General features: G+C 46.4%; 1 protein-coding gene across 1 annotated transcript in view; it reads left to right on the top strand.

The window, feature by feature from the left end:
• The window catches only part of tinagl1 (tubulointerstitial nephritis antigen-like 1), a 130,339-nt gene that overhangs the window by 70,296 nt on the left and 47,580 nt on the right, over positions 1-12,463 (top strand). The window contains exons 4-6 of the mRNA XM_068006380.1: positions 5,427-5,516; positions 8,977-9,091; positions 12,282-12,405. Of these exons, the coding sequence (XP_067862481.1) occupies positions 5,427-5,516; positions 8,977-9,091; positions 12,282-12,405 (329 nt within the window). The remainder of the gene's footprint in view (positions 1-5,426; positions 5,517-8,976; positions 9,092-12,281; positions 12,406-12,463) is intronic.

Below are 12,463 nucleotides of genomic sequence, written 5' to 3'. Positions count from 1 at the left end.
ATGTGTCCAGTTCTAGACTCCTCACATGGAGGGTGATATTGAGGCTTTAGAAAGAGTACAGAGGAAGGCCACAAGATTAATTTCCAGTTTAAAACATCTTACTTACCCAGATAGGCCCAACGAGCTGAACTCCTCACTTTAGAGAAGTGTGGACTCGATGGATTTGATCGAGGTTTATATAATGAAGGGACTCGACTGTGCTTATGTGGATCAATTATTTCAACTGGACAGATTAGGGAGGATGAGGAGTCCCGAGTACAAGTTGTGTAAGGGCAGAACTAGGTTGGACGTTGGGCGGTTCTTATTGCCCCAGAGAATAGTAGACCTCTGGAACAGGCTGCCGATTCGTTGAATCCTTCAAGCAAGAGCTGGACCTGTTTGTGGCTGGGGCGGAGATCACCTCTTACAAGAGTTCGATATTCTGTAATGTAAATCACGGCCAAGGTGATCTCCTGGGGGGGGGGGGCGGTGGTCAGAGAGGAATTTTCCTATTTTATCCCCCTAATGGGTTTTTAGCTGTTTTTTCACCTCCCTCAGGAGATCACATGGCTCGGACTAGGGTGGGGAGTATATACATCATGATGCATAAGGCATTACAATTGTATGGGACAGTCTGGATGGGCCAGTGGGTCCATCATTTCCGTATGTTCTTATGTAATTCCCTCTTTCACTGGTTACTCCTTATAACTAGACCTTATTCCTCTCACTTCTCTGCCCCACCACCATTACCTGGTACTGGTCAGAAGCCCCTCCCCACTGCTCCCTGGTGAACATGTCAGTCCAGAGTTAGGACTGTATTCAAAATCATCCCATTAAATCAGGACGTCCCATTAAAATTGGACCATTGAATGTTCTAACACCTGAGTCACATTGTACAAAGGTGCTTTAAGTGTGGAACTCGCTGGAGGTGAGTGTGGGCTGTGGAATTAGCCCAGTGTAGTTATAGGGCATCTCACATCTGTGCTCAAAAATGACCCTTGTAGTTGCCTCCCAAGAAAAACATCCCTCACACTCCTTCAATAGGTAAACAATCCATGTGATGTGATACAGAGCCATCACGAGGGAGTGTCTGTGGGTCTGTACCCCGTCACGAGGGAGTGTCTGTGGGTCTGTACCCCGTCACGAGGGAGTGTCTGTGGGTCTGTACCCCATCACGAGGGAGTGTCTGTGGGTCTGTACCCCGTCACGAGGGAGTGTCTGTGGGTCTGTACCCCATCACGAGGGAGTGTCTGTGGGTCTGTACCCCATCACGAGGGAGTGTCTGTGGGTCTGTACCCCATCACGAGGGAGTGTCTGTGGGTCTGTACCCCATCACGAGGGAGTGTCTGTGGGTCTGTACCCCATCACGAGGGAGTGTCTGTGGGTCTGTACCCCATCACGAGGGGGTGTCTGTGGGTCTGTACCCCGTCACGAGGGAGTGTCTGTGGGTCTGTACCCCGTCACGAGGGAGTGTCTGTGGGTCTGTACCCCGTCACGAGGGAGTGTCTGTGGGTCTGTACCCCGTCACGAGGGAGTGTCTGTGGGTCTGTACCCCGTCACGAGGGAGTGTCTGTGGGTCTGTACCCCATCACGAGGGAGTGTCTGTGGGTCTGTACCCCATCACGAGGGAGTGTCTGTGGGTCTGTACCCCATCACGAGGGGGTGTCTGTGGGTCTGTACCCCGTCACGAGGGGGTGTCTGTGGGTCTGTACCCCATCACGAGGGGGTGTCTGTGGGTCTGTACCCCATCACGAGGGGGTGTCTGTGGGTCTGTACCCCGTCACGAGGGAGTGTCTGTGGGTCTGTACCCCATCACGAGGGGGTGTCTGTGGGTCTGTACCCTGTCACGAGGGGGTGTCAGAATGTTTGGGAGAGCAAAGGAAGTGAAGAGAAGAAAACTGGTCTCGCAACACCGGACCGAACACTCCGGGATCAGAACACTCCGGGATCAGAACACTCCGGGCTCAGAACACTCCGGGATCAGAACACTCCGGGATCAGAACACTCCGGGATCAGAACACTCCGGGCTCAGAACACTCCGGGATCAGAACACTCCGGGCTCAGAACACTCCGGGCTCAGAACACTCCGGGCTCAGAACACTCGGGACTCAGAACACTCGGGACTCAGAACACTCCGGACTCAGAACACTCGGGACTCAGAACACTCCGGACTCAGAACACTCGGGACTCAGAACACTCCGGGATCAGAACACTCCGGGCTCAGAACACTCCGGGATCAGAACACTCCGGGCTCAGAACACTCGGGACTCAGAACACTCGGGACTCAGAACACTCCGGACTCAGAACACTCGGGACTCAGAACACTCCGGACTCAGAACACTCCGGGCTCAGAACACTCCGGACTCAGAACACTCGGGACTCAGAACACTCCGGACTCAGAACACTCAGGACTCAGAACACTCCGGACTCAGAACACTCCGGGATCAGAACACTCCGGACTCAGAACACTCCGGGATCAGAACACTCCGGGATCAGAACACTCCGGGATCAGAACACTCCGGGATCAGAACACTCCGGACTCAGAACACTCCGGACTCAGAACACTCCGGGATCAGAACACTCCGGACTCAGAACACTCCGGACTCAGAACACTCCGGGCTCAGAACACTCCGGGATCAGAACACTCCGGACTCAGAACACTCCGGGCTCAGAACACTCCGGACTCAGAACACTCGGGACTCAGAACACTCGGGACTCAGAACACTCCGGACTCAGAACACTCGGGACTCAGAACACTCCGGACTCAGAACACTCGGGACTCAGAACACTCGGGACTCAGAACACTCCGGACTCAGAACACTCGGGACTCAGAACACTCCGGACTCAGAACACTCCGGGCTCAGAACACTCCGGACTCAGAACACTCGGGACTCAGAACACTCCGGACTCAGAACACTCAGGACTCAGAACACTCCGGACTCAGAACACTCCGGGATCAGAACACTCCGGACTCAGAACACTCCGGGATCAGAACACTCCGGGATCAGAACACTCCGGGATCAGAACACTCCGGGATCAGAACACTCCGGACTCAGAACACTCCGGACTCAGAACACTCCGGGATCAGAACACTCCGGGATCAGAACACTCCGGGATCAGAACACTCCGGACTCAGAACACTCGGGACTCAGAACACTCGGGACTCAGAACACTCGGGACTCAGAACACTCCGGACTCAGAACACTCCGGACTCAGAACACTCCGGACTGAGCATTCGTGTCGCGAGCTACCTCCCTCTGACCGAAACCTGAAAACACCACTCTGAGCAACTGAGTCTGATATTTCTCTCCAACAGATGAAAATGGTTCTAAAGTTGTTTTGTTTTACACAAACAGTCCAATGTCGATAAAGAAACATTCTCTCTGGATCAGGTTCTCAGTAACCGAGGCAATTTGCTCAGCTTTGTACCACTGGATCTTTAATCATTCACTCAGTGATTTCATCTAAAGAAACAAAAACAGCAAATGCCAAAGAGAAATGTAATTACACAAAGGAGCTTGAACTAACCAGGGCTGTTGTCCCATTGATGTTTAGCAGAGACGGACTGCAGTCAGGATTTGAGTGGGATCAAACCTGGAGAATTTGGATGGTCGACTGTGTCACTGCTACTGGTGTTGGTTCTCCACCCTGATCTGTTAGTAGAAAGAAGGAAAGAAAGACGTGCGTTACTATAGCGCCCGGCCTCAGGATGTACCAAAGCGCTTTACAGCCAGTGAAGTATTTGTGAAGTGTACTCACTGTTGTAATGTAGGAAACGCGGCAGCCAATTTGCGCACAGCAAGATCCCACAAACAGCAATGAGATAATGACCAGACCATCTGTTTTTAGTGATGTTGGTTGAGGGATAAATATTGACCAGGACACCGGGGAGAATTCTCCTGCTCTTCTTCGAATAGTGTCATGGGATCTTTTATGTCCACCTGAGAGGACAGACGGAGCCTCGGTTTATCGTCTCGTCGGAAAGACGGCACCTCCGACAATGCCGCACTCCCTCAGTACTGCACTGGTGTGTCAGCCTAGTTTATGTGCTCAAGTCTTTGGAATGGGGCTCGAACCCACAACCTTCTGACTTAGAGAGTGCTGCCCACTGAGCCTGCATTCGGGCCCAGTGTCCTTGGACCAGAGAGTAGAAAATTCAGGCTGCTTCTGCTCACTGGCCACTGCTAGAAAGTAAACATATATTGATGCAGAGTGACAGTCTGGTTAGCTGTGCCACTGATCTCTCTGTGACAGACCTGAAGCTCTGTCCTGTTTCCTGTTTAAAAGTTCTGTGTTTTTTATAATAGTATTTAGCTAGGCCAAGGAGTTGTGAAGGTTAAACTGAAATCTATTGGCTATACTCTGGGTCTTAGAGTGATTCAAATATACAATACTGGCTCTGGGCAGCTGCAGGAATTGGGGTGTAACCAGCTGTCCTGTCAGGGAGACACCTCAGCGTGGGGATTATATTGGGAATTCTCGCTGCTGTGAGGGGTTACGTATGCAAAATGATTCAAGGTCATTATCTATAATGGCTGGCCTATTAGAGAGTTACACTGGGAGGAATTGTATTAATGTCTCAAAATGAACACCAGTGTCATGAAAATCTTCCAGTGACAGTTTACTCAGTTTAACTCCACCTTCTGATTGCCCTCTCCCTCCCTCCCGATCACACACTGGGAGTGAATGGGAATGGGTTTGGCCCAATGGGATTCTGTACAATGGGAGTGAATGGGAATGGGTTTGGTCCAATGGGATTCCATACAATTGGAGTGAATGGGAAGAGGTTTGGTCCAATGGGGTTCCATACAATTGGAGTGAATGGGAAGAGGTTTGGTCCAATGGGATTCCATACAATTGGAGTGAATGGGAAGAGGTTTGGTCCAATGGGATTCCATACAATTGGAGTGAATGGGAAGAGGTTTGGTCCAATGGGATTCCATACAATGGGAATGAATAGGAAGGGGTTTGGCCCATGGAAGCTCTCTGACTGGATCCGATTGATGTGTAGTCATTCTTACTAAGAGCAGCATACTGTAGATTCAGTGCTGAGGCTGAGTGCCTTGGGAAGAAGGATTTTAAGCTCTGATCGTTGGTGTCTAACAATGGGATTCCAGAGACTCAGTAGGAATACAGTCTATGGCACAGATGAACTTCAGAGAAGTCAGTGTTCCTTCTCCCCACACCAGTAAAACCTCACCTGAGCCAGGCATGTTTTCAGTAGAATTCCAGAGAATTTGGGCTTCAGCTCTCAAATTCGTGTAAAGGCCCCTTTTGGCCTCTTGTCACATATTTCCGTCTCAGTCATTCTTTAAACTTGGGGCCATTGATGTAATTGTTGACAGATGACCTCTCATTTAGCTGATTTTAACAGCAGTATTTCTCACTGGTTTCTGGCCTTGTTTCAGGTTGGGTAATGCTGTCTTTATTTGTGTTTGTTTTTTCAGCACCTGCAGCAATGGCCAATGGGATTGCGAGCAACATGCGTGTCTAATCAACCAGGAAATGATCCATGGCATTAACCGAGGGAATTATGGGTAGGTGTCATTCTTGAACAACAAAATATGAAGGTACAAGACACACGTGGGTTTTGACAGTATTACTCACACACTTGTTATAAAACAGTGTTACTGACATACATGATTATAACAGTGTTACTCACATATGTGTGTATTATAACAATGTCACTAGCATATATATGTATTATAATGATGCTCATATGTGTATTATAACAGTGTTACTCGCATGCGTGTGTATTATAACAGTGTTACTCGCATACGTGTGCATTAACAATGTTACCCGCATGCGTGTATTATAACAGTGTTACTCGCATACGTGTGTATTAACAATGTTACCCGCATGCGTGCGTATTATAAGTGTTACTCGCATGCGTGTGTATTATAACAGTGTTACTCGCATGTGTGTGTATTATAACAGTGTTACTCGCATGCGTGTGTATTATAAGTGTTACTCGCATACGTGTGTATTAACAATGTTACCCGCATGCGTGTATTATAACAGTGTTACTCGCATACGTGTGTATTAACAATGTTACCCGCATGCGTGCGTATTATAACAGTGTTACTCGCATGCGTGTGTCTTATAACAGTGTTACTCGCATGCGTGTGTATTATAACAGTGTTACTCGCATGCGTGTGTATTATAACAATGTTACTCGCATGCGTGTGTATTAACAATGTTACTCGCATGCGTACGTATTATAACAGTGTTACTCGCATGCGTGTGTATTATAACAGTGTTACTCGCATGTGTGTGTATTATAACAGTGTTACTCACATGCGTGTGTATTATAACAGTGTTACTCGCATGCGTGTGTATTATAACAGTGTTACTCGCATACGTGTGTATTAACAATGTTACCCGCATGCGTGTGTATTATAACAGTGTTACTCGCATGCGTGTGTATTATAACAGTGTTACTCGCATGCGTGTGTATTATAACAGTGTTACTCGCATGTGTGTGTATTATAACAGTGTTACTCGCATGCGTGTGTATTATAACAATGTTACTCGCATGTGTGTGTATTAACAATGTTACTCGCATGCGTACGTATTATAACAGTGTTTGAGGTCCCCTGTGCAAAATTGGGATACCCTTGGGCCTACCCGTTCCGCTGAGCCTGTGCCGAGTTTGTGCTGGCCTGCCAGTGTTGCTCACAAACAGGGTATTCTTAAATTGTTCCTCTCACACAGTATTATTAAATTGTTCCTCACACACAGAATATAATTAAATTGTTCCTCACAAACAGGATATTATTAAATTGTTCCTCACAAACAGGATATTCTTAAATTGTTCCTCACAAACAGGATATTATTAAATTGTTCCTCACAAACAGGATATTCTTAAATTGTTCCTCACAAACAGGATATTATTAAATTGTTCCTCACAAACAGGATATTCTTAAATTGTTCCTCACAAACAGGATATTATTAAATTGTTCCTCACAAACAGGATATTCTTAAATTGTTCCTCACAAACAGGATATTATTAAATTGTTCCTCACAAACAGGATATTCTTAAATTGTTCCTCACAAACAGGATATTATTAAATTGTTCCTCACAAACAGGATATTCTTAAATTGTTCCTCACAAACAGGATATTATTAAATTGTTCCTCACAAACAGGATATTATTAAATTGTTCCTCACAAACAGGATATTATTAAATTGTTCCTCACAAACAGGATATTCTTAAATTGTTCCTCACACAGTATTATTAAATTGTTCCTCACAAACAGGATATTATTAAATTGTTCCTCACAAACAGGATATTCTTAAATTGTTCCTCACATAGTATTATTAAGTTGTTCCTCACAAACAGTATTATTAAATTGTTCCTCACACACATAGTATTATTAAATTGTTCCTCACACACAGTATTATTAAATTGTTCCTCACACACATAGTATTATTAAATTGTTCCTCACACACAGTATTATTAAATTGTTCCTCACACACAGTATTATTAAATTGTTCCTCACACACAGTACTAATAAGTTGTTCCTCTCACACAGTATTATTAAATTGTTCCTCACACAGTATTATTAAATTGTTCCTCACACAGTATTATTAAATTGTTCCTCACGCACAGTATTAATAAGTTGTTCCTCTCACACAGTATTATTAAATTGTTCCTCACACAGTATTATTAAATTGTTCCTCACACAGTATTATTAAATTGTTCCTCACACAGTATTATTAAATTGTTCCTCACACAGTATTATTAAATTGTTCCTCACGCACAGTATTAATAAGTTGTTCCTCTCACACAGTATTATTAAATTGTTCCTCACACAGTATTATTAAATTGTTCCTCACACAGTATTATTAAATTGTTCCTCACGCACAGTATTATTAAATTGTTCCTCACACAGTATTATTAAATTGTTCCTCACACACAGTACTATTAAATTGTTTCTCACACACAGTATTATTAAATTGTACCTCACACACAGTATTATTAAATTGTACCTCACACACAGTATTATTAAATTGTTCCTCACACAGTATTATTAAATTGTTCCTCACACAGTATTATTAAATTGTTCCTCACACAGTATTATTAAATTGTTCCTCACACACTGTATTATTAAGTTGTTCCTCACAAACGGTAGTATTAAATTGTTCCTCACGCACAGTATTAATAAGTTGTTCCTCTCACACAGTATTATTAAATTGTTCCTCACACAGTATTATTAAATTGTTCCTCACACACAGTATTATTAAATTGTTTCTCACACACAGTATTATTAAATTGTACCTCACACACAGTATTATTAAATTGTTCCTCACACAGTATTATTAAATTGTTCCTCACACACAGTATTATTAAGTTGTTCCTCACAAACGGTATTATTAAATTGTTCCTCACACACAGTATTAATAAGTTGTTCCTCTCACACAGTATTATTAAATTGTTCCTCACACATGGTATTATTAAATTGTACCTCACACACAGTATTATTAAATTGTTTCTCACACACAGGGTATTATTAAATTGTTTCTCACACACAGGGTATTATTAAATTGTTTCTCACACATGTATTATAAGTCTCCTACTGTCAAAAACCCAAGCTTGGTGTCATCCAGTGACTATTTGTTGATTTAACATATCTGCTCTTTCCGGGGGTAATTCCATCGTTCACCAGTGGCCTAAAACAGTCGATGGGTCAGCGTGTATAATGGGCACCAATCCAATACCGCCTGTTTCAGGCCACCGCCGAAACTTACCATGACCCATTGGTTGTTTCCAGTCATGGTGTCCTGCACTACGGAGTAAATTCAGTGATCCTCTGCTCCCAGTAGAGCCACATTCACAGGGAGTGGGATGCGGAGAATTAGTGCTAAAGTGTTGTCATATCTCTAACCCGGGGTCCCTGAATTTCGCCTTATGATCTTTGGCCATTCTCCTGGGTTTCTCAATAAGACAAGGTTCCAAGCCCGAGAGTCTCACCTTTGTCATTTCTCTCTGGGCAGATGGAGGGCTGCAAACTACAGCCAGCTCTGGGGATTGACTCTGGACGATGGAATCCGCTATCGGCTGGGTACCAGACGACCCTCGACCACAGTGATGAACATGAATGAGCTCAATGTAAGCACACCTCTTAAAATTAGAGCTAGGCAGTTCAGGAGCAAAATCGGGAAGCACATTTTCACACAAAAAGTAGTGGAAATCTGGAACTCTCTTTCCCAAAAGGCTGTGGACGCTGGAGGTCAATTCCAGCTTTTAAGACTGAGATCAATAGATATTTGTTAGGTAATGTCGAGGGACAGGGAACAAAGGTGAGTTGAGATACAGATCAGTCATGATGTAATAGAATGTTGGAACAGGATCGGGGGCTGAATGGCCCATTTTCTAGCCTGACAAAAATTGTCTCCAAAAAATTTCCAGGCCATTTTTGGAACGGTCCTTTTTAAGGACCACTGGTTGAACCACTGACCGCTGGGTACAGAGGGCCGAATGTGCAGCGATGCTTTGTCCACTGAACTTGAAAATTGCAAAGGGGGTCCTACAACCGGCGTAGGACCCCGATCTGCATATGCAAGTAGCGAGTGTTGGGCGTCCATTTATATGCCTGCCTAAAAATCGCATCAGGCGGCCCTTGGGCATCCAAGGGGCAGCTGTTGCTTCCCTGCCATTTTCAACTGCCTGTTGCCTCGTAAAGGGGCAAGGTTGCAAATCGCTCCCCTAACATGTAGACATGACACTAATGTGACGTGTAGAGGTGACACCACAGGTGTGCCCTGAGAGGTACTGGGTTTGCCTTCAGTTGGTTTAGTTTGTAACCTAGAAGTAATTCTGATGGCAATATTGGGGTCTGTGGGGTCACAAAGTTTCTTCATAGTTCAATACCCCAATGGCCGTGCTCATGAAACCTCTCTCTTAAACTCAAGGGGTGAATCTCTTCAAGGGGCAGTGTCACCTTATTGGGACACTTCTCAGAAGCTCAGTCCCTTGAAGACCCGGAAAGCTCCAAAATCTGGTTGAAGTCCCGTTGGGAATCTGAAGGCCCGCCTGCCTCAGCCGGCCTTTACCAGCCTGTTTCTCTCAATGTTGGGTCTGGTTCAGATCGGGTTCCATCCAGTGGTGGCATCTCATCACCGGTCATGTCATGACTCATTCCTCCAATCCCAAGCACCATTAAGGGCAGGGTGCCTCCTTCGTGAGATATCTGCTCTGATTCTGAGGAATCTTCTGGAATACTAACCATCTTAAAACAAAAGCTGTAATTGTGAGAAATTCAGGGACCATCCATAATACTTGCGAGAGAACAAAGTGCCATCTAGTGAGGGGTTAATTCCTAGGTGCAACTTACACAACCCAGTGCAGCAGATCAGCTTTCGGCCATTTTTCTAGCAAACTTTTGGAAGGTACTCTTCTGAACAAAATGCCAATTAGAGATAGTCCCTAAATCTGGTTGTCATCAGTTAGGGATGGTCCCTACACGCTGCATAATCAGGTAATGCACATTTAGGGGTGGTCCCTAAACCCTGTGTAATCAGGTAATGCACATTCCTGAAATTTCCGTCTTTCATCTCAATATCATATTTCACTGACTTATTTATTTACAAAACAGAAACCAGACGTGAAATGGGTGAGTTAGAAAATGTCAAGTGTTCTCTACAGGTTGATCCTCCTTCCAGTTTTGAACTGGACACTCAAGTTCAGAGCGAGCCTTGAAGTTTTCATAACTGAAAACCAGACCGCAAAAGACAGGTTTTTTGTCTTTCTGTTTTTAAATTATCATCGAAAGAAAGTACTTGCATTGAGACAACGCCTCAGGATGTCCCAAAGTGCTTCATACTCAATTTATTACTTTTGAAGTGTAATCACTGTTGTAATGTAGGAAATGCAGCAGCCAATTTATGCTCAGCAAGATCCCACAATCAGCAATGAACCGACCATCTGTTTTAGTGATAAATATTGGCCAGGACACCGGGGAGAGCTCTCCTGCTGTACTTCAAATGGTGCTGTGGGACCTTTTACATCCACGTGAGAGGGCAGACGGAGCCTCAGTTTAACGTCTCATCCGAAAGACTCTGGCAGCACTCCCTCAGTACTCCACTGGAGTATCAGCCTAGATTTTGTGCTCAGGCATCTGGTGTGGGGCTCGAACCCACAACCTTCTGACTCAGAGAGTGCTACTGACTGAGCCTGCATTTGGGCTCAATGTCCTTGGACCAGAGAGTAGAAAATTCAGGCTGCTTCTGCTCACTTCTGACTCAGAGGCGAGAGTGCTACCACTGAGCCACAGTTAACACTGACATTGCTGGCATGAGTAGCCACATATCTAAACCCCACCTCATGCTGAATTTGACTGCATTGGTACTGAACCAAGAGGTGAGGGCTGGAGCATTCCAGTGTCCGCAGTGGAGGGAGGGGCTGGAGCATTCCAGTGTCCGCAGTGGAGGGAGGGGCTGGAGCTGCAGAACAGAAGACCAGTGTATCCCCACGTGGAGGGTGGATGAATCGGAGAGTATGTTGTCCAAGGGGTCTCTCATCTCAATCATAGTGTTTGCTCGGGGTGGGGAGGGAGGGGGGGATACTGACAGAAATCTACGGGGTAGCAGATGGTGATGTCTGTGAGGGGGAAGAAAAGAAAAATGATCATTTTTACCATGAATATACCAAACTATCAGGTCCTTTGATGGCTCACAGCTGTGGAGCTGAACCATGCACAGAGGGAGAGTCCCAGCTCCTCTCTATCATAAATGAGGTCCGTGCCTGTTAATTACTCATGAAAATCAGGTCAGTGAAGTGCGCTCTGCCCCCTCTGCTCTGTGCCCGACGCTACGCCCTCTGCAATCTGCGCACTGCCCTCGGCACTCTGCGCTCTGTGCCTTGCACTCTGCCCCCTGCGCACTGCCCTCGGCGCCCTGCGCTCTGTGCCCTGTGCTCTGCCCTCTGCCCTCTGCGCACTGCTCTCGGCGCCCTGCGCTCTGTGCCCTGCGCTCTGTGCCCTGCGCTCTGCCCCCTGCGCCCTGCGCTCTGTGCCCAGCGCTCTGTGCCCTGCGCTCTGCCCTCTGCGCTCTGCGCACTGCTCTCGGCGCCCTGCGCTCTTTGCCCTGCGCTCTGTGCCCTGCGCTCCGCCCTCTGCGCTCTGCGCACTGCTCTCGGCGCCCTGCGCTCTGTGCCCTGCGCTCTGCCCTCTGCGCTCTGCGCACTGCTCTCGGCGCTCTGCATTCTGTGGCCTGTGCTCTGCGCTCTGTGCCCTGTGCTCTACACTCTACGCTCTGTGCTCTATGCTCTGGGTTCACTGTCGGCTTTCATCTTGTTTTAGATGGACATGGACAGCAACGACATCCTGCCCAGATACTTCAACGCAGCAGATAAATGGCCAGGAATGATCCATGACCCCATGGACCAGGGGAACTGTGCAGCATCATGGGCCTTCTCCACAGCAGGTAACAGCTGCACAGTGAGGGGTGTGAGGTATATCAGAGTGTTACAGTGAGGGGTGTG

The sequence above is a fragment of the Heptranchias perlo genome, chromosome 26 (genome assembly GCF_035084215.1).
Source record: "Heptranchias perlo isolate sHepPer1 chromosome 26, sHepPer1.hap1, whole genome shotgun sequence".
NCBI classification, from domain to species: domain Eukaryota; kingdom Metazoa; phylum Chordata; class Chondrichthyes; order Hexanchiformes; family Hexanchidae; genus Heptranchias; species Heptranchias perlo.
Note: the sequence above shows the minus strand (reverse complement) of the source record. Positions and strands in the feature narration are given on the sequence as shown.